The 24,020-nt window shown below is 39.6% G+C and overlaps 1 protein-coding gene across 1 annotated transcript in view; it reads left to right on the top strand.

Annotated features, from left to right (window-relative positions):
* The window catches only part of adcy2a (adenylate cyclase 2a), a 60,570-nt gene that overhangs the window by 10,642 nt on the left and 25,908 nt on the right, over positions 1-24,020 (top strand). Inside the window, exons 3-4 of the mRNA XM_068323519.1 lie at positions 11,600-11,761; positions 23,369-23,518. Of these exons, the coding sequence (XP_068179620.1) occupies positions 11,600-11,761; positions 23,369-23,518 (312 nt within the window). The remainder of the gene's footprint in view (positions 1-11,599; positions 11,762-23,368; positions 23,519-24,020) is intronic.

The raw sequence follows: 24,020 nt of genomic DNA, 5'->3' as shown, positions 1-24,020 counted from the left end.
TAATGACGCATACATGCCTCTGTCCTGCTTGACAGGTCTCGGTCACGTGACAGATTATCAGCCGTTACCCCTAAATTAAGCGCCCACAACCGCACCAGTGTTCTGGATTAAAATCAAGGCAGATTATCCTGAGATTGACCAAAAAGCATTGAAAACCCTGCTTCTGTTTCCAACTTCCCATCTTTGTGTAGCGAGATTTTCTGCAGTGACCATAAAGAAAACCAAACTGCAGAGTAGACCGGACGTCTGGAACACACTTCAGGTGTCATTGTCTCCCGTTACCCCTAGATCAGTGGTTCCCAACCACTAATTTTCATTATTGTGATTATTATTATTTGATTGACTTGTTTACCCTGCTATTGGAAATGATCAGTATTTCTCCCACGTTGAATGCACTGATTGTAAGTCACTATACTTCAAAATAAACCTCATCAGTGTAATCACTTGAATGAGTTTTTAGTATAATTATTTCTTAAAATTATTTCGTTTACAGAGAGATTATCAGTTTATATAAAAAAAGGTTGTTTACTGTCTGTTGATGTTTGTATTTTACATAAAACCACTGCGGATGATTTATTATTAGACTATAGCTGTCCTGGCATCATTAACGATTATCGAGCAAATGAAACCGCTCCGTAGCGCAAAAAAGGTTGAGGACCGCTGTTATATCGGACACAAGCCTGGAACTGTGTCCTTATCAAGTCAATAACAATATAAATTCAGCTAAATCTCACAATCTCTCCACACTGGCTGATTCTAAATGTAAAAACATAAAGTAATTATATTTTTCTGCTTGTTTACAGATTGTTTCACATGATGTTTCATCTGTAAATAAAGATGATGCGCTTACAAATGTTTGTCAATTCCCAAAAGTCGATGTGTTTTCATTAACAACTTATTCCAAAGAATACGATTGTATTGTTTTATTTCCAGGAGGGCCATGTATTAAATATATTGATCTGGTGGTGAGTTGGTTAATATCTTGGTGTTAATTAAAGTAGTATGAAAGCAGATCAGTATTAGCATTACAGTGAAATTATTAAACTGCTTTATATTTTCCCAAGGTTGGCAGGTCGGCATTATGTTACTTAATTAACTGGAAGCATATGTCAAAACTGTATTAATATTGATTGCAAAAACATGATAGTTCATGCTTACTGCTAGGACCACCAATGGGAAGTACCACATTCAGTTTGACAGATTATGGATGTTGAAAGCGAGAGCTGATGGCTTAAATGAATGACACAAACGGAGCATATTTCAAAGTCACACTTGTTTAAAGAACTGAAGCAAGACTGTTTAGAGTAAATATTCTGTAAATCACTATGAACAAATTGCTGCGTCTTGTTCTCCATACATTTATCTAAAGTAGGACACTACTGTTATGACCCAGCAAGAGGACTGGGGAAATAACATAACTATGATAAAAAGGGGGAACAGAAAACATTCATTTTCAAATTCTCATGCAAAGTACAAGTGTTTAACAAAGGTTGTTCTTTTATTTAACATAGGAGGGCCAATGGGCGCTGTTTAACGATAACAAAAATGCACTCAACTTAGGACTCTTTAGGAGATTCAAAACTGCAAACTTCACTAACACAAATTTACAAAATGGAACAAAAACACAACCAGCTCTTCCATGAGGGTGTACACTAATCAAAAATCACAAAATCCGAGTCACAAGGTCACAGTTGATGAGCTCTCAAAGGCGTGCTGCCACAGTCAGACAGTCACCCTGACTGAATGGCTATGCAGAACTTTTAAGCAGTCCATTCCAGGTGACGAGGCAGGGCTTGAGCCTATTATGAAGACGGCACACCAATCAGGAGATGGGTTGGCCAGGAGTCTCAGAGACACCACACGACGACGGAGGGCGGAGCATCCAGGAGCAGTGCAGGGCCAGCATCTCAGAAGCAGGGTTGCAGAGGGATATTCAATATACACAGATGAGCTACAGCCGTAACACTACCATCAGCTCGCTTTATAGGAAAATAGCACAAATTTCAACGTGGGAATATAAGTATTCTTCCTTGCTCTCAGGTTCTTTCAGGGACTGAATGTATAATCTGTGTAAAACAAATTATGTAGCGTTGTTGTATTCACAAAAAAATGTGGCAAAATGGACAAACAGTATTATCTACATTGCTACACTCATGTGCATTTCCTGGCTTATTGAAAACCCCACAGTACATTAGGCATTCTTCATTTGAAAGCTGATATTGGGATCTGCATGACACATGGATTGTGTGGTGTCGCCTATCACAAAGAGGTAGCTAAAGATGCTTTGATTCACATGATGCTTCATTCATTCCTTTCTTTGGCTGACTAAAAATACCAGGCCATTATGCCATTCATTCTCTCAGACTGCTATTTCTTAGCCATATTAATTAGTACTTATCTAAAGAGACATTAATGTTGAAGACATTGCACTCGATCAGGTTATAGATTGATAAAAGACTCACATTTCTCTACCTTGGAATGAAATATATGCAGTATGTTTTATTTATTTTAATTCAATGATGGAGAGAGCAGTGAATTAATTTCAACCATCAGGGAAATATATGGGAGTCACATCTCATCATGAACTGTACTCAGCAAAGCTAAAAAAACAAAAGCAAAAACTAAAGATGTATAAAATGGGATATGTATAGAGTGTGTGTATTTGCTGTTTGTCAATAACCCAGGAGAGATTAAAGAGAATATTTGCATTCTTTTATACTTTCATCCTTTGTGGCTGAATGGGAAAATCACTCCCCATACAAATGATTAGAATGTGATACCCAGTCTTATAATATTCATTCAGTCTAAATAAATATTGATGGAACAGTAAACCATCAAGGGGATCTACCGTTGGCTCTAAAACATAAATGGACTCCATTCACTGCCTTGAACAAAGTAGTTCACCGTGACACTACGATGTGTGATGGTTATTCCCTGTGCCTATGTTTGAACTGCATGTATCTTGTCCAATTAATACATCAGTTGTGCCATTTCTAAAATGTTCTGATCGGGTACAGCATTTACCAGCAAACCCTAAGTATGAAGTCAATGACGCAATGGTTTGGGGACCCGAGGGTGGACGGTTCAGGTCCTGCATAGACCAGTGTGGAGTGTGGACTTGTGTTTGGAGAGATGCCAGTTCACCTCCTGGGCACTGCTCTGCTACGGCCTATATATCTTGACTACATTGTAGAAATAATTTCCCCACTGGAGAATATCTCATGATTAAAAAAAAAATCAAAATACCATCCTTTGTTTGTCATTTAACAAAATGTTTTTGCGTTCAACATTTCTGTCTGATGCTATCAGAAAAACAAACCAAGCTAATGCCAGTGGAAACTCACACTGGATATACAGAATTAATTTCCCAGACACAGATATAACAAAAGTACTTGATTCAGTTTTACTAATTCTATTTGTTTAAACCCAGCAGTCCTAATTGTGATATGTAAAACTTCAGTTTTAAAAACTTAATTTGTACTTGTTTGTTTAATTGAAATTATTTGCATCTTCTACTATTCTTCACCAGAATGAATGTGATTTTCTTTGTGGCAAATTAACAGGGAGACAAAATGAAAGAATAGCTGAATGTACTCAGTAACATGACGTTAACAAGACGTCAGAGTGAGGGGGCTGGGACTTTAATTGACACTTGTCAAGTGAAAGCCTCATTAAGGACATCGACTGTAGTTACATGTCTCTCAAGCAGTATTGCTGTTCTTCATCACTGCATCCAAATGTTGCCACTTATAGTCCAAGTTTAAGAAAAAAAGCATGGTGATCTTTAAAGAGAACTAACTCTTACAGAAGAACTTGTAGGTATGTTGCTAAGATACCAGTAATGTGTTCTAAATAACTGGTTTTGGTGTCTGCATAATATGCAATGCAGAACTATTGGAAGAAGTTATTAGATATGTTTTAAGTGGCCAAAGCAAAGTGGAGTGAATGTTGAAAAAGGATAAATCCATTATTGAAGGTTCAGATCTCTCCTTCCTTCAGGGTTTTCGTACAGCAATGGATTTGTTTTAGTGCACCATTCTAATTAGAAATTATGTGGATATTTTTCCTCAACTTTTATTTCTTTTCCTTAAAGCATGTACGATCATATTTTTTTAAAGAAAAATGTATCAAAAGGCTGTAATGTGCAAGACATCACTAGTGTGTGTGTGTGTGTGTGTGTGTGTGTATGTTTGTTTGTTTTGACACCCAAATGTGCTGCTCCCTTTTACAGATCTGTGGTACAGGGACTTCTTTGGATTCGACTCCTTCATTCCTAACTGAGAAACTTGGTGGGATGATTGGTTGGGATGGCTTGTGTTGTTACTCTGGTATTAAATCAGACCGTAGATCCATTGAAAGTGTGATCAATGAACTCCTGCAGGGGTAACCTCGGCTCGGCGCTGAGTTATCTGTTCTGCACCATGGTTTCTTCCAGATGTACCACTGGGCTCTCTGATTTCTGAGAATGGATCCACTGGCTCAGTTAGTGAGCCCTCCTGGGTGACCGTTTTCAGACAAGTCGTAGGCCTTGCCATCTTTCTTTCCACATGATGGCTATCCACTGCTGTAAGAAAGTTCTGCCTGTAATTGTGTGTGATTAAGTCTTAAAAGAACTTTCAATAATATATAAGAGTGTAGGAAAAGGTAATACAGATATAAGGTAGTTTAATATCAGTGTGGGGAGGGTTCATAAACATTTACATTACTGTAAATGATAAAATAAATACTTTGTTGCTATGTTGCGGAATTTTGTTTTTTTGCGGGTGGTCCTGGAATGCATTAACCGCGAGTAACAAGGGATTACTGTATTTTAATACAATTCAGCATTATTTTCGGCAAACATAGTTCATACACACATAGACACACATAGATAGACACACACACACACACACACACACACACACACACACACACACACACACACACACACACACACACACACACACACACACACACACACACACACACACACACACACACACGTATATGTATATGTGTCCCATAATGTGAAGGGTCATCTGTCAATACTACATTATTTGTGTTGACCTCAACATCCTTATAGCCGATGACAACATCTATAGCAAGATACACCCCCTGTCTCTTCAAATTGCATTTGTATACAGTGCCTTCACCATTTTCACATCAATGGGATGCTTATCCTCTCTGAACAAAGCCCTCTGTGTTTGCTGACGGTGGGCTTATCTGTGTGGTCCAGCCTCTACCCCTTGCTGAGAGATGTCTGGACCTGCTTCATTTCCTCCTTTTTCTCTCTCAATTCCTCCCTGTGACACACATACACTCATACACTCTTATTTTGAGTATGCAACCAGCTTCATTAGGCTATACAGAGAGGAGGAGGTGGTGACAGGAAGAGGTGAGGACAGGGGTGTTAAGGTGATGATAGACCCCTGCAATATTAAAAGACAGTGGGAGAAAGAAATTGGACAAGGACTGCTTTAATGGACAGGAAAAGAAAAAGGGAATGATGGGCAGCAAGGCAGATGGTTAGATTGGGAGGAGGATGAAAAAAGAAGTAAGTAAGCCGTTACGTAAAAATCTAATTTGTTATTGTGACGAAAATAATTTTTAATTTTGTTTTTGTTTTATATCCATGGCAGATCTAGTTAGCAATTATAAATGTAAATGTCACACACACACACACACACACACACACACACACACACACACACACACACACACACACACACACACACACACACACACACACACACACACACACACACACACGCGTGCACACACACACGAGGGAGAGAGAGAAGAGAGAGAGTGAGAGTGTAAATCTAGCCTGTAAACTAACAGCCTGATGTAATCTGTCACTCTATCTCTTAAATGTGTTTTATGGTCCATCCTGAGCGTCACTATCAATGAATTGATTCATGGGGCAGTGGCAGAGTTGTATGCACTATGATAGACCATAAAAAGGTTTATCCTCTTAATTGTCAGAGGGTACTATGTTTATTTTACCTTCTGTGAAGGAAGCTCCTCACAGCTTTATTACTGCATTAAGTGTCAAGTATTAAGTGGCTATCCCCCTGCAGCCTCTTAATTATCCAAAGTACAGTTTCATAATTCAGTGAAGGCTTCTGATTTCACAGCATTCATTTGGAAACAGGATTTCTGCACTCGAAGCAAATTATGCTGCCGCACCAAATCGTATTTGTCAGCAATAATTTATCTGAGGAAGTGATATACCCTACTCTTTTCTCTTCATCTGCGTTATTGAGGAACACTTGTCCAAATCATTGCTTATTTTTTTCCTCAATTATTTATAACTTGTAACTTGTATTTTCTTGTAAATGGGATTACCGTAATCTTCTCATCTTCAGCAGCTTCTCCGTCTTGCCGGTCACAGGTATTGTTGGAGCCTATGTTAGCTGGGTATGGGTGAGATGTGGTGTACATGTGTTGCCATCGCATCACAGGCACTCCTGAACTGTTAAAATAGAAATAGTTAGTCCCAGACCCATTACACCAGTCCAGAATTTTCCTTCAGTAGGGTGACTGGGGTGCTCTCATTTGCATTAATATGAACTAGGACTAGGAATGCCCTAATAACTGAGTAGCACTGCTTAATCAGTCATAGTTCTTATAAAACCACAATGTCTAATCAGCGCTGGAGACAGAAAATATTATCAAAAGAAGGTAGCTGCCCACACTGTTGTAGGAGTGTGGGCAGCTTCAGCAGCTAACTGTAGGAGGAAACAATAAGAAGAGCTCATACCTTAAAAGATTACCATGTCAGTCATTTCAGCACATGTTGACTTCAATAACGATCACAAAGAAAAAGAAAATTTAGCATTAGTAATTTACTCTTTCAGGTTAAAAGTTGTGCTATTGCAGGTAATAATTCAAACTTTTTGTGTTTTGCACTTGATGGTATTAAACATTTGATAACGAAAGGATGGTTTTATATTATCAGCTGTCTACCAGGATAACCTTTTAAAAGTTTTTTCTTCTCTGTGTTCATCGTCTTTGATACTGCCATTTTTAGATGCCATTTCTCTTGAACTTTTTATTGTGAGAAGCAACAGTGTGCCAAGGGAAATGCATTAGACACATTATTCACAGCATCGAAGAACATCTAATTAAATTGTTTATTGTGTGCCTGTTGCATTTGATAAGTGTATGCTGATAAAGTGTGCTACAATGGTTATGATACAAATTTGTTACGTGATCAATATCCATCATCTCATGTCAAACAGAGTCATCCTTTTGCAATGAAGAATAAAAACTCAACAAACTGTAGGAGTAAGGTTTCATTCTCAACAGACTATAATGGTCAGACTATAATGGGATTATGGCTTCGGTGCAATAATATCATGGAGAAATAAAGTGTCGTTGGATTATGGCACTCTCCCCAGTCCTGTCAAATTATGTATCATACAGCACAATAATACCCCAAGAAATTGCCAATTTGTATGGAAACCGTATAGAAATAAATTGCAATTGTTGCTTTATGTGATTGAAAGACAAACCTAATTTAAATTCTAGAAATTGTCCTCTTTCAAAAATGACAATTGGGGAAACCAATTTCACTTCAGGCTATTTGTCACTTGTTTATTTATTATATATGCAGACATTAGTACATATAGATGCATGTGTGATACAGCATCAAATTATAAAATAAATGACACTTTCTTCCCAGTGGCTTATAACATAGACTGCCACATTATAAAGGCTGTTACTGCAAGGTCTTAGTTTTAAATGGCAGGAAACAACAGCAGTAACCATGGCTACACTGCTGCTCACCAAATCATAAAATACATTGCATACTTTGCTCAGGATATAATTGGAAAGATCTTTTAATTGTTAGTCACAGTTGTCGCTGCTCTACTGTTCTTTGTTATAATGAGTTGAACATTGATCTGCTGACATTCTGCACTGGATGATTGAAGTGTTGATGGGTTTTAAAAGATTTTAAGAAAAATATAGTTGTTTTAATCAAATGCATTTTTTTTTATAGTGGAGACACTACAAGACTGAAGTCTTTTTGTATAACAGCCCACTGATTTGATTTGTGTGGCACATCAACATTGATATAAAAAATGGGGCAGTTACTGCAGAAACTACACTGAAAGGATTATAAAACAATATATTTACTGTAGATGTCAATGCTTCTGTTTTACATACTGTATTTGTTTTCTAACCTGTGGAACAAAATATTACGACATTAAATATTAACCTCTGCAGTACATTCAGAGCACAGTATCACTATACTTGACTGGGTATTAATCTTAATTTTGGAGATTGCGGTCAAATATATCAGAAGACAATGTGGTGCCCTTTTGCTAGAGACCCTCTTCAAAAAGTGAAAGATGGAACAACCAGACTTATGGGAAGATATTGTTCGTTCCTTTTTGTTCTGATCTTTGTCGTCATGGTTTAGTAAATAAGATTGCACCTGTCCTGCAGAGTCAGTCATTCAAAGGACAATGGTTGGAATGATTTATCAGTTTTTCAATAAATCAAGGTGCCATTCCCATTTTATTAGCAAGTAATACAATACCGGTCATTGACTGATGTCCACATAAAGGATAATGGATGTGATGCAGCTTCAGGGGTGCTGTATATGCAGTATAATCAATACACACTGAAAATGTGTGGCCTTAACTTATAGTAAGACTATACGTAAAGACAAAAGTCATGACAGTGATGATGACTGTGCAGGGGACATTTTTATGAATTATTTACAATTTTTTTAATGTTTACTGTTCATCTAGGAGTGGCACTGTGGCGCAATGGGTAGTGCTGTCACCACACAGCGGTCTCAAATTGCTCGAAAATGTGAGTGTGTGCATGCGTGCACACACTCACACTTTCGAGCATATGTATATATAATGTTGTATGATCGGTCATAACTCAGCAATTCTTGAGACATTATTATAGCAGCTGAACATGTGAGGGTACAATTACATTAAGCAAACTCCTCAAAACCCTTTGACTGGAGCTTACAGGTAAATGGTGGAGTGGTGTCAGCAGTAGCATTGACTGGCAGAGGAGGAGATGGGGAAATTGAAATTGAATAGACCACCAAAATTGTGAGGCTGTGATGATTAATGAGGAGAATACAGCATGTCATTTGTTTGTGTGTAAACAGCACTGAAGCTTGGCTGGCTGAACTTACTGACAGGCTTTACCACATTTAGGAAGCTCAGTAGCTCATAAAAAGCCTCCTGTCCATTAGTAGAAACAAAGTGCTTATACACCATAAAGCAAGGTCACTGAGTTACTACCTCAATATGCTGATCGGTGCAGCACCCCAACATGAGGGAAGCTGGTGATCTATATTAAACTAGGATTGTTGATTTTTCAGCTAGTGAAATATTTACATCATAATAGAATTAATGTCATAATATTAATGCTGTCGTGCTGGACAATGTTTTAAATGATTAATCTTCCCTCAGCATTCCCCTCTCTGTGAAAAACACAAATCCCGCTCTCTTATTAAACTGTATGTATTCAATAGAAATAGTACAAAAATACATAGTCTTGATTGATGTATTTTAAATTATTAAAATTTGTAATCATAATAAATTATTAAAAATTGTATTTACCATCTCTATTGGCATATCATAGCCAATTTTACAATGAGCTATAAATGTTAATTTCTATGTGTGTTTTGCCAACTGTTTATGCCTTTCACTAACCAGTTGCTGGGCACCAAGCATCAACTCTATAGTATATATATATTTATATATATATATACATATATATATATATATATATACATATATATATATATATATATATATATATATATATATATATATATATATATATATAATCTGGCGGCACGGTGGCGCAGTGGTTAGCGCTGCTGCCTCACATCACGGCGGACCCGGGTTCGAGTCCCGCTCTGTGCGGAGTTCGCATGCTCTCCCCGTGTCTGCGTGGGTTCTCTCCGGGTTCTCCGGCTTCCTCCCACCTCCAAAAGCATGCGCTTCAGGTTAATTGGCCGGTCCCAAATTGACCGTAGGAGTGAGTGTGTGTGTGAATGCTTGTTTGTTTCTGTGTGGCTCCGCGGTACACTGGCGTCGTGCCCGGAGTGTCCCCCGCCTCACGCCCTGAGACTGCCAGGATAGGCACTGGCTACCCCGCGACCTGCGTTAGCGGATTAAGCGGGTTGGAAAATGAATGAATGAATGAATGAATATATATATATATATATATATATATATATACTATAATATATTTTTAGTTTATTAAAAGGGTCCTATTATGAAAACCACATTTTTCAGGTCTACTGTATATACTGTATTTGTAGTTGTCCTCCCCAACCCAACCAACTTCTAGAATCTGGAAAACAAACAGGTCCTATATCGACTACTGTACAGCTGCAAAGTTGTCCAAGTGTCCAAATCAGGCTTATATCAGATCAGCGCCTGTGGTGACATCATAACAGGAGTGAATGACGTCTCCCTGGGCGTGGCTATTCCCGAGGTTAAGTTTGTGTTTAGGCTAAGGTTGTAGTGTGTGGCAATGTCCTAGCTCAGAGCCAGACATGCAAGTTGCTCACAAGCTGTTGAACTCATCTTGAATTTAGCTTACTAGTTAGCTCCACTTTGGTCCGTGTTTGTGTGTCCTCGGCGTGATAGCACACACACAAACACACACACACACACACACACACACACACACACACACACACACACACACACACACACACACACACACACACACACACACACGCATGCGCACACACAAACACACACACACACACATGGCACGTTTTTACCTTATTTAGAGTTGCTTATGAGTATTTAAGCCAGAGGAAATTTGACATGACTCATTTGGCCACCATTTACCTCACATGAATAAATATTATTGAAAAGGTAACAAACTATCTATCAACATTAACATTCAGTCACCGTCAGCCATGAAGAAAGTAGTACGTTGGTCACCCTGGCTTGAACAGAGGAGGTACTGTTTTTCCCTATTTCAGATTCTCTCCCTCTCTCATGCTTTGCTGTGCCCTTCCCACCTCACTTCCCCCTACACCTCCCGGGTCTGCGAAAAAGCCAGGAAAGGTTAACTGGCACCTGGCTGCAGTTGAGTACACTGAACATCTTTCTATCTATGCATGACAGTAGATGATCCGCTTTAGCCCTGCAGCAGGAGGAATTTTGAGGAACTGTGTGTGTGCTGAACTTGGGTAAAAATGGAAGCACTCCACATGCTCCATCAGAGGTGTCAAGTTTAAAACAAGTGAGCGAATTACCTCTTTTCTTCCTCCTGTAATCAAGGGTGCATGGGTAAGGTAGAGACTACGAATATCACAATGAATCCCCTGTTAAACACTCTACAGTGAATGCTTTCTGACACAATTTTTTTTAAAAATTGACTTTACTTTATGCAGGTGTGAGGTTTTTTTTAATGCTACTATAAGGTAATTCCATCTAACACTATCAGTAGCAATGTAGCTGTGCATAAAAAAGCTACACTAAAGAAGCAAACAGTATTGCTGTGCACACTGGACAGTCAGCACTGATATTTTATTTTTAGAACAATGTTTTCAATTTTCTCCTTTCCTTTTCCTGTTTCACAGTGCAGGTGCTTCCTGTGTATCTTTTCCCCACAGGTGTCATTCTTTCTGTTCATTGTGTTTGTGGTTTACACCATGCTGCCATTCTCTATGCGAGACGCCATCATTGCCAGTGTGCTGACCTCCGCCTCTCACACCCTAATGTTGAGCATCTGCCTATCCACTACAGCTGATCACATGGAGCCGGTAGTGTGGCAGGTAAGGTCATGGAGCATTTTACAGAAAGTCATGACACTCAATTTCCAAGTAGATCAATAATTTTAACCTTTGACAGCTTGTAATGAATGATCTGGAAATCTTTAGGTATTGTACCTGATCTGTCTGCTTTTTTTTTTTTAGTGCCAATATCGCCTTTTTTATTGTATTTTGTATTCTGCACACACACACACACACACACACACACACACACACACACACACACACACACACACACACACACACACACACACACACACAGACACACACACACTCACAGAGAGAGAGAGAGAGAGAGAGAGAGAGAGAGAGAGAGAGAGAGAGAGAGAGAGAGAGAGAGAGAGAGAGAGAGAGAGAGAGAGAGAGAGAGAGAGAGAGTTTGTGAAATAACACAACCTCAAATGAGAGTAAAAATGATGAAATGGCAGCAGTTGCTCAGTGGTAGAGCGGGAGGTAGAACAGGTCGTCATATCATTTAAGATCGGTGGTTCGATTCCCGCTCCCGCCCAAAAAACACCCAGAGTATGAGCTACCAGTGGGAAGTTCCAGCTCACCTCCAGAGCACTGACGAGGTGCCCTTGAGCAAGGCACCGTCCCCTTTACAAAAATTGCTCATTTGGGGCGCACCGTGAAGGAGCTACCCCCCGCTCTACCTCCCTTTGCATGCCTACAGGCCCCCCTTTGTGTGTGTGCGTGTGCTACATGGGCCTGTACACACTAACACGTATGCATGCATTTGACCCACTCGAGTGTGCTTTCTTAATTTCCCTTTGGGGATCAAATCAGTATGTAAAATGTAAAAAAAAAAAAAAGTTAAATTTAAAAAAAAAGATGTGTCCAATTATAAACAGGAGAAGGACTTAACCACACCAGAGAACAACCAACACACACACAAAATTGATATTGTGGTCTCCTTTGCAGCAACAAGTTGAGTGTGACAATACAATCAATGGTTGGCCACTGTTGTTGTCTTTTTCATCATACAATAAGTCTCATGTTAGAGGCTTGCTGTACCAATGTAAATTAACACAAAAAACTGTTTCATACTCTACAAACAGGCATCAGCTGAAAACAAGACGAGTTTTCTATTACTGCAGTGGTAAGAGCTCTAGCTTTTAGCTGGACAGAACAGCAGTTTCAGCCAAAGCTACAGTATTTCCTGTCCAATCCATATTCAGTGACATACATCACCACTGTGTTTTGGTTTGTTTCCAAGTGGAATCTTAATGAAATTGTTTTTCTTTCATATATTTAACGTTCCTCTGTTCTCCTCACAAAATGAGAATTTCTGGTAATCTTAACCATACTGTCAGTATTTTTAGCAAACAAACAAAAGTGACCTTTAAAATAAAACTAAGTTAGCAAATGAATGATAGAAATTCTAATATGTTTTTTTTTTAATAGTGTGTCTAAAGGTCTTCTTCTTGCCTTCTTAAGCACAGAATGCTCAGGAGTCTTGGATATGTAGAGAAGACAAGGAAACAGAAAAAAAAAAGTTTTCTTTGGTTCATGAATTTGAGCTTTTTCGGTCTTCACTTTCTGCCAGTGCACCTACGAATGACTATTACGTGAGTGACACAACCTTGATTTAACAATGTCACAAAAGTCATGCCTCAGTGGTGATCAGAGATTTTAATTCATCACACCAGAGCCACCCCCTCCCCCCCAAATTAAAATATCTGTTTTTGTAATACGTTGTAAAATTGTGTGATTATCATTTAATGGTCTAGAATTTCACACAATGCACACAATGTATCTGCAATATTCATAGCTGACAATTGTGTATTTATTTATATGTTCCAACAGGTATCTAGCAATGTACATTCTGGGAATCCAGCACAAACATGCAATGGAATGGAAAAATACAGTTCAGTAATATTGTAATTACAGACTGACCTAGCTCTAGCACAGCAGTCAGTAGTGACTGTAGCACCTGTATAATCATTCTGTCTATTATTTTCCCTAACAAACAAGCATTTGATGCCTTTGTGAACTCTGCTGTTTTGACCCGTGATGTGTTCCCAACCTACTTTTTTTCTCCCATATGTTAATATCATATGGGCATACTGGCATGTAAGTCGCCTGCGGCTACATGGTCACTATCTGCCAGCTCCTCTTGCACGTCACGTCATTTTGCTTGTCTGCGCGATTTCAGTGGAAATCTGCCAGGAGAGAGTGTCCTTTAGGAGAAACTCCCCTCAAAAATAGTGAACAGCATCTGTCCAGTGAAAGCAACATGAGCGTGGAAAACTGAGATTTGTTTGTTGTTTCATCATGCAGCATTTAGTTTAATAGAATGTAATATCATATAATATTTCCATTACTGAATACTTTTTACCTAAACAATATTCCATTCAGGCAATTTTTGAGCTGTTTGTGAGTAATATGTGGTCCTTATGGAGTTTCATTGTAGTCTCTTATTTATTTACAACACCTTTTGTATTTAACATGACAAACACTTTAAACCACACATTACTGTATTAAATTTCTATATAGTCTTTCCATCTGTCGCTATATCCTCTCTATACCTCAACTAGTCATCTTCCAATCTACTTCACACTTGGTGAGTGTACTGATGGGAATGGAAGGACTGTGCAGTACAGACTTCGATACAATGTGGACCAGCAACATGTTTAATTTAAAAAAAAAGTTGCATAACCAACTGAACTGAGCCTTTTATGCTGTGGTGTGTGTGTGCAGCTTCAGGCCTCATCTCAACTCGCTCTGTGAGATACACTCAGAGACAAGATTATAGATGGGTGAGCCAGAGAAAAGTAATTTCACATGGCATGCTCAAAAAAGGGAAAAGTGTGTTGCAAAAACACACCTTTAGGAAACAGTAACTGAAATACTCCGTTAAATGTGGAGATGCAGAGGTACAGGTGGAAAAGGAGCAGTGAAACGCCTTTTAGCCACATCAAAGAATCAATATCACTCCAAATTGCTCTGTTCGAACACAACACTTTGAAGTGTTTGTTCGTCACCTGACCTCAAGACTAAGTTTTACCCCACTATTGTAATAGTATTGCAACTGTTTTTAAAGTAATGTAATCATTTTTTAAAATGTATATTCAGCTTACTTTAATGGGCATGGAGGAGTGAGAAAAAAAAAACAGATGAGAAAAAGCACAAACACAATTTTGTCAGAGATCATCTCAGATGCATATAGTCCTGTCATGAAATAAGTTAGATATAAGGCCTATGTATATAGAGTGTTGGGGTAACCCTTGTAAAGACTTGGTGCATCGATAAACTACATGATGAACATGTTTTGAACAGGAATTAGCACATGCAGAAGTAGAAAAAATAAATACATTACAGTACATTACATTATATACTGCATGCTGTATACTCATATTTCATTAATAAGTCCTGAGTGGGAGAGAAGCTGATGCTGAGAAAATAAATATCTGAAATATAAAACAAAAGACAGACAAAATATATTAGAAGATTATAAAGGTGATATTGTGCAATGATTGTAACAGAAAGAAACCAAAAGAGAGATCAATCAATCAAATCGAAGAGAAAAATGGAGAATAAAACAATAGTCGTGACACAATTGAAGTAGCAGTGATCACAAGGCTAAAGGAAAAAATGATCACAAGCTGTGATGCTTTTTGTTAGCACCTGAAGATGTATTTTGGTTGTGTTTTTTAAATGCCAATTAGAGGTGTTTGAAACATAACAGGAAGATGAAGTTACAAAGGCATTGTTGGATAGAAACAAATTGCTCTTCAGTAAGCAGTCAAAATGTCATTCAGGGTGAGATGTGGCATAGCCAAACAACAAAATGCTGTACAGCAAACAAAGATGCCATATCCTGGCTGAGCTCCTCCATCACACTTGTTTTCTATTTGTGTTTATGAAAATGGAAAGAAGTGAAAGACATAATTGTTAATATTGTGTGTGTTTGTGTGTGTGTGTGTGTGTGTGTGTGTGTGTGTGTGTGTGTGTGTGTGTGTATCATATCCGGTTCCTGAGTGTACAAAAGTTGAAATTTCGCCGTGACCTAGTTTTCTCAAGGTCAAGGTCATCATCTCACCTTTATCCCCTTTGCTGCGCGAGTAATGTGCTTTTTGTTTCATCTTTCTATCTGCAACGGTTGTGAAGAATTTTGGTGGACCGACGGACAGACGGACGAACGGACAAACGAACGAACAAAGGAACGGTTAACAAATACACGTTAATCCAAGGTTAATGTCATATTTTAAAGAACCGTGTCCCAGACTGAATTCAAAAGAACCTTTATTGTGTGGTCTACAACTACAAAAATTACAGAATGCTTCAATGTAGACGTCCGAGTAAGAGCCAGAAGAGACATGGGTCACATTCATTGACTGATAGTAGCCATACTGTTTCTGTGTTTTATGTCTAAAAACGAAAAAAGCAAAAAAACCCACAATTATCAATATAAAAAACATTAATACAAAAATTGATGTTATTTTCCAAATTTAAATATAACACCATGATCTTGTATATTATGGGGGATTTATACTGCATCTAAATAGTCTACTGATTGTTTTATATAGCTTGATTTAAACCTGTCCCATGATGTTAGACCTTCACTAGCCGTCCAGTTATTTACCAGATTTCAGCAGAAGCCACTTTATTTGTTTGTTGACACTAGGTTGGCAGATGGTTAATTCTCTAATTCTATTGTGTTACAGAATGAGTGACTATAAGAACATAAAATAACTGCTGTTTTACATCCCTATTTCCTAGGGGAACATTAAAAGTTATGATTTGAATTCATATAAAGCCTAACATTACATAACTATAAGGGTCAGTATGTAAATATTTGCTTCATCAGATGCATATGTACAGGAGCACTGGGCAATATGACGACAAACAGTGTGCAATCAGACAATAGAAGTTGGTTACCATCAAGGATGTTTTTCTTGACATAGTACAAACTCTTAAATGTCATTTCTTGTGTTCATATATTACAAGTTATTGCAATTCAAAAAGCAGGATTAATTTGTGACATATCGGCATGTGAATTTTTGTATCACTGTAGGCCGGTCCCAAATTGACCGTAGGAGTGAGTGTGTGTGTGAGTGGTTGTTTGTCTTTGTGTGTGGCTCCGCTGTGCACTGGCGTCATGCCCGGAGTGTCCCCCGCCTCACGCCCTATGCCACTGGGATAGGCTCCAGCTCCCCGTGACCTGCTGCGGCGGATGTAGCGGCGGTAATATGAAAATGACTGACTGACTGTAATTATACCCTTGTAATTTTTTGTAACACCATCAGACGCTTCAAAGCAGACATTGTATTTACATCCCGCTTCAAAGTGGTGATGTATTGTAATTGTCAGTGTTCGTGTGTCCATCCGTCTGTCCGTTCGTTAGTCCACCAAATATCTTCGCAAACGTTGCAGATAGTAAGATGAAACAAAAAGTACATTACTCAGGCGGCAAAGGGGATGAAAATGAGATGATGACCTTGACCATTTAAACTTTTGTATCAAAAGACGAGGGAGATGGCCAGTGTAAGACCATAGATCAAAGCACTAGCTTTGATCTATGGAAATAGGTCAGAGCACTGGACCTACTGGCACTTGACCTATGCCAGTAGGTCAGAGTAAAAATTTGAATTCATGGGTGTCGTGGGATGTTGCAGTCTCTGACTGCCTTGATTCTAGTTTTTATTGCTTCTTTTTCACTTATAAGTTAACAATAAAGCGCGTTGAAATGTCTGCTGTTGTGATTAAGCGCTATACAAATAAGAGTTGACAGAACTACACAGGTTATGTCCCCTTATGTCAACTTAAAATGTATTTTTTTCAGTGTGTCTTTGTATGCCTACTGTATGTGTGTGTGTCTGTCTGTAAATGTGTCAGATGCGGATGCATACATGCATTATCCTTCTCCAAATCGCTCTGGCAATATGCCAGCCTCAGTCCATCCCTTTGTGTGAGGCAGGCTTGGGATTACATCTCCTGTTTCAGAAAAGAACAGTGAGACAGGGTGACAGGCTGCTCTAAGTCCAAGCTGTCAGAAGGTGAGTACTGGACAGCAGCCATAAAGAAGCTGATGGATTTGTTGCACCACAACCTGCTGTTCACTCAGATGGCAAATTGGCCGACACATTATTGTAATTTGGCCTATAGGATCCATCCTTGGTCACTTGATTGTTTACTTGGTTGTTTGTGTCTTCAATAACCCAGCAAACACTGCCAACCTTGTAACCCTTAACCAGAGGTCTCTTACCTGCTTACCCTGCCACCATGACACGTTTTGTGAAGGCTTTAAATATAAATGGATAATTTACAATCTTTTCTAACCTGGTTAAGAAGCACTCCAAAATGAGGTTATAATAAACTCAAATTAGCATGTACAGTACTATATAACATAGTATAAATAACAATACATGGAAATATTCCACATGTAGGAATTAAAATTTATTATTTGCAGTTAATCAATCCATTTTTGCTCCTGTTGTGTGTGCTAAGGGGTTGTTCTAAGGGCCACCAGAATGCTGGGTGCTATTGTAGAGTGCAGCATAAACTAATCCCGCAAAAGGACGCTTCACAAAAAACTTGTATGTTCGAAATTAGACGTGCAGATAGTTCTAGGTAATGAACAAGTTTTGCATCAAATCGCACATGGTTTTTGTTTTCTTTTATCATTTCTGAACATGCGCGTATTCAGGAAACCTCACCAAAATGCCTGCTTTTGTCAGAAGTGTTTGTTTTAATTTTTTACTTCTAGCTCTATTTTTTACGGTATTAGTCTTTTATCTCATGTGTCTTGCCTACGTCTTCCTCCAAAGATATATTTTTCTAGAAATAGACTTACAACAATCAAAATCTCACCCTCTATCTGATATTAGAAAATAAACGGTAGAGATAATTTTTCTCTTGAATGCCAAAAAACAATATCAGTGTGTTAACTACCATCAAACGAAATGTTCAAATCTGCAGTGGAATCCTTACATTCAAATTGGTGGTAGATTCATTTCTTTTTTTTTTTTACTACACCCCAGCTTTAGTTGTGAGTAAAAGGTCTCTCTGGATGCATTTTAATTAGTCACTGACAAAGCTCAGATTTTAAAGGTCATTGGTTCAGATACTGTACTCTGGGAAAAATGTGGCAAAAGCAGTTAATGAGAGACTCTGTGCTTTATGCGGCATAAAAACAGGAAGTCAAAAAGACCCACAAACATCTGTCTGTATTGCTGCAGTTATGATCTGTGAGAAGGAATCATGATGGAATCTCCTGTAACTGTGGTCCATTAATATTTACAATACTTGCTCATTGCCATCTTTAATGCCCCAGCTATTCATTGAGGTAAAGACCCTTGTTGGGTACATATTTATGTGTGTGTAACATTTAGAAATATTCTATGTATTGCCTTGACTGCCTGTAATAGCATTTCTCTTATACATTTATATACAAATACTTTATTGCTGAAAGGTGAGAAGAGTAATCTCACAATTCCCTGTAAAAATCCCATCTTTGTATTTTGAAGCAGCTCTGATCTAATGTAATTGGACACTCAAGAAATAACACATTATTTAAACTTGATCTGTCACAAAGATATAGAGTGGTAGCATCTGTTCCATGTTACCTGCATAAACTGAGTTTTGATTTTTTTGCTTTTCCTCTGCTCATAGCTAACTTTCCTTGTATTGTTTTTGGGGTTTTTTGTCTTTTTTTTCATTTGTTATTTGTTTATTTGGAAAATCAGGTTAAAACAGCTCTGTATCTGCATACAGGTTTTTGATAATACTGCACTTTTTTAATTTTCAAAGATAAGTTCAGAGCATTGTCTGAGCATTTCACACATGATGCTCTGTACCGAATTATAGCTTCAAACTGATATATATCTGGTGGTAAATCTTGTGAGTACGTTTGTTGCTATTCGTGTTTAATGGACCCAGAGAGCATGTTTGCCTGATGTTGGCTCAGGTTATGTTAATGATATCCATCTCCACACTGATCTTAGATACAGTAAGTGTATAACAGATATAATAGCCTGCACAGGGCTTAGCTGATTTAGAAAGTCCCAGAATTTACTGAGGGTCGAAGCCCTTTTGGCAGCATTCTCACGTAAGTCCAACATTATCTGTAATTGGGCACCAGTGAGGTACGTATGATTCATGCAGCCACCCAATATACACAGCTGACCTTTGAGATTTATCGGATCACTGTCAGTGTCTTGCTGAACTGATGTCATCTAATAGAGAGCAGCCAACTGAGTGTAATGTTGGTGGACCTGCCACACTGGAAAACAAAAATTCCTGAATGGATGAACTGTCACATTTAGAAATTTTATTAGATAAACTTGTCTAGAGAAAATTAACTGTCGTAGATTGTAATTTTACATCAGGCCTGACTTCATCTGGCTCAGTCTTTGTCTATTTAATACATTTGATCTGAAAAATGTAATTTGGTTTTATTTCGAATTGCTAAAAGTTAGTGTGTTCATCATAGGACTATCCATTTTCAGAAATTTTCTGATCACAATAGTGGGGTGCATCAGTTGACGTCTCCCCTCAGGGATTATTAAAAGATTCTGATTCTGATACTTGCTGATATGTCTTTTGGCTTGGTCTATACCTTTGTTGCTCTTTTTAACATGTTGGTGGTTTGCTGATACTTCTGTTATTCTCTTTTAAGTTTGTGTTTTTAAAAATAGATTTCTTCTGTGATCAGTAAAGTGTCTAACATGTAACAATTAGTAATAAAAATGTGTCTTTGTGTAACAAAAGCACAGTAAAATAGGATGTGGAGTTTGTCATATAAATTTTGAAATGCTGGCTTTCTCCTGTGAAAAAAACAAAACATAAAGGAAAATCTGTTTCCTCATGAATGAATGTATTAATTTCAAGAATGAAGAAACAGTACGATCTGTTGTATAGGACTAGGTGTTGATATCCCTCAATTCATACTTAAGGCACCAATGAGACTTTGTGGAGTTCAAGTGAGTGATGGCATCCTTCAGGTTGTCAACTGGGCGCCCTCTTTCACTGATGATTTCGCTGATTGGCCCACGACATCTCCAGAGGGTTCAGCAGTGAGTCCCAGCGTCCCAGGTTCACTCCCTAGACGCCATCAGCTCACTTGAAGGCCCAGGTTGGATCCTTTCTCTTTATCCACAGCCACTGGCTCCCCTTCTCAGCAGCTCGAGAGAGGTCCTTGACTGCCTGCCTGTGGGCCTTCCCTCGTACTCCCATCTCTCTGAGTAACCTGGATATTGAGGTGGCTACGAACCCTCTGCAGCCTAATTCCACTGGGCGTACCATCGCTTTCCAGCTTTGTTGTTGAGCATCTGCAGCGAGGTCAGCATACCTCAGCTTCTTCTGTTTGTAGGCCTCCTCCACTGCACCCTCCCATGGCACCGTGAGCTCTATGCGAAGCAGAGTTTCTTGTCCAGGTCTGCCAGCAGCTTCCAGTCCCGTGCTCTGCCAAGCTGCCCAGTGTCAGCTCTTGTGGAGGCGAGGCTGGCTTGTCCCTCTCGGACAAACGGTGTTGGCTGGATGACGCGGGAGGAAGGGCATTCACGCTTGTCCGTTGATTTTCCAGCACTGCTGCAAGACACTTTAGCACCTGGTTGTGCCAACAGGTGTATCGGCCTTTGGTGAGGCTGGTCTTGCATCCCACTAAGATGTGCTTTAGAGTTGCTGGACTTGGACATAGGAGACAAGTGGGGTCTTCGCCATACCACTGGCCTAGGTTTGCAGGAGAGGGCAAAACATCATAAGCAGCCCTGATGGTAAAGCTTGCCCTGAAGGCCTCCATCTCCCACAGATCTTTCCAGGAGATCTTCCTCTTCTCAACTCCTTCCCATGTCATCCACTGCCCTTGCTTTGCCTGTGCCATAGCTTGTGCACGCCTCCCTGCCTTCTCTTCCCGCCGTACCTCCTGGACCACCAGCTTGCGTCTCTCGGACGGATTGGCCTTGCTCCAGGCTGGTGTACTGGCCCTAGTACCAAGACCACTCCTCCCTTCCTGAACTCATCCCACGATATCCCTGTGTCTGGGTGCTGCCTTAGCCTGCTCCGTTGCAACCAACGGGGTCCACTTCCTTCCGGTGGCCAGGATGGGTGCCGCTTGGGCTACAAATGGATCGCTCGAATCCAGTAGCATCATCTCCAGTCAGACCTTGGCGCACTTGTACTCCTCTGCTAGACTGGAGATGGGCAGGTGTAGCATTCCTTTGCCATAGAGCCCAATGCTGCTGAGGCACCTGGGAAGGTCAAGCCACTTCCTTGTATATGAGTTAACCCGCCTATCCAGCTTTTCCACCTTTGAGAGCGGGACTTCATAGAGGGTTACTGGCCACAGGAGGCGTGGGAGTAGTCCATACTGCATGCACCAGAGCTTCAGTTTGCCCGGAAGCAGGGTTCTGTCTATGTTCTTCAGGACACTGGCTACCCCCTTCCTGAGCTGCTCCACTTGCTCTTTGTCCTAGAGGGAGGCTTCATACCAACGACCTAGGCTCTTCACCGGCTTCTCGGAGACCGTTGGAATGGGTTCCTGTGGAAGCGATGGTCTGACAGCTTCCCCTTGACAATGGAGATGCTCCTGGACTTGCTCGGCTTGATCTTCATGCGAGCCAGCTCGATGTTTTCCTGGAGCTTTCCTAGCAGCCGCATTGTGCAAGCTTTGTCCTGTGCCTTGCTCTTCCTCCTCTGGGACAGGGGTGTTGATGTCCTACAGACTGTGGTGTGTGTCCTGCTGCTGAACTTCAGTCGACTGACTCGGCCTGCTTATCAAAAAGTAGCTGTCGATGCGACTTCCCTGTTGACCCTTCCTTAGGCACTTCTTGACCTGGTGTATTTTCAGGCCATGGGTGGAAGTAACCTTTGTCCAACCACATACACATTTCTGGAGCTTGCATCCTGCTGTAGCTGTCGGAGCCTCAGGTATGCTGATCATCAATCTCATAGTCTGTTCCGTTCCTGTGTTCGTTACCATGTTATCTGTCGACGAGCCATCTTCCGCCCCTGCTCTCGCAGGCTCAGGGGGTGTTTTCTTCTTAGAACTTTTCGTAGCAGAGTTGGGTGGGACCCATACACTGCTTGTGCTGGATCCAGCCACCACGGGTAGCTAGCCCATGGTGGCCCCGTTGGAGTCTAATCCCTCCTGTCAGCTGTCTTTCCATGCCGTCTCAAGGTCTTTCCCTTGTTGCCAGCTGCGCTTTCACAGCAGTCACTGGTTAATCCAGTGACTGCTGTACTATTTTACCGCAGAGCAGACACACGTTTCCTGTACTTATTTTTTCTAGTTCCATCAGATACGTCTTCCTTAAATCAACTTGGGTAAGAATGTCAAGTTGACCTTGAACGAATTGTGAATGCACTAGATTTTTTTTTCCAGTCTCAGCATCATTTCGCTAAAACCTGTTTGCTTCACAGAACTTTTAAAAATATATTACAGCTTTACTAATCTAAGATCAAAGGTATCCAATAGTATTTAAACTGACCACTGTTTTTCACAAAGTTTTACACTTTTAAAATGAATAACACACTAACATTTAATAACTTTGAATCTATTCCTCATATACTGTAGTTCTGTTTTTGCCTTTCACACACAAGGATATTTGTCAATTTGTCACTTTAATTTCATTCTTGTGTAATATTTAATGCCATCATTACTCTTCATAGATTTTGGCCAATATCATCATTTTCATGTGTGGAAACATGGCAGGGGCGTACCACAAGCACCTGATGGAGCTGGCGCTGAAGCAGACCTATCAGGACACCTGCAACTGCATCAAGTCTCCAATTAAACTGGAATTTGAAAAGAGACAACAAGTAAGTGACAGACAAGCAGGTAGTGGTGATGGTGATGATGGGATAACTTTTTGTTTTCATCTACACTTTTTGTCATCATGTGACTGGAGCTCTTTCTGTGCTTTTATATGTGGTCAGAAAATGCCTTCTGCCAATTCAAACATTTAAAGTATATTTTCCATTCACCACTTTGTTGTGTGTTTCTCACACACTCACACCCAATTCATTTAAGACTTACTCAGAATTGCCACATTTATCCTGATTGAACATAAAGCTTGTGAGTCTTGTCATCCATTTTTACTGTTATTGTCTGCTTCTTTTGGTTTAGGAGAGAAGTGGAGGATTGTGTTTAACAGAATGTGATAATTCTTAATGGCCACAGTTATCATGATGACATATGAAATTCTCTGTAGTAAAAGTTCTTTTGTACCCTGGTTTCTGGCTGCAATCTTAACACTTTTGCAGATATAAAAATATCTGTTTACTATTAAGTATTTTATACTATGCAGACCTTTTTACCCTT

This window comes from Antennarius striatus, chromosome 9 (genome assembly GCF_040054535.1).
Source record: "Antennarius striatus isolate MH-2024 chromosome 9, ASM4005453v1, whole genome shotgun sequence".
Taxonomy (NCBI): Eukaryota; Metazoa; Chordata; class Actinopteri; order Lophiiformes; family Antennariidae; genus Antennarius; species Antennarius striatus.
The sequence above is the reverse complement of the archived record's forward strand: the minus strand, read 5'-3'. Positions and strand labels throughout refer to the sequence as shown.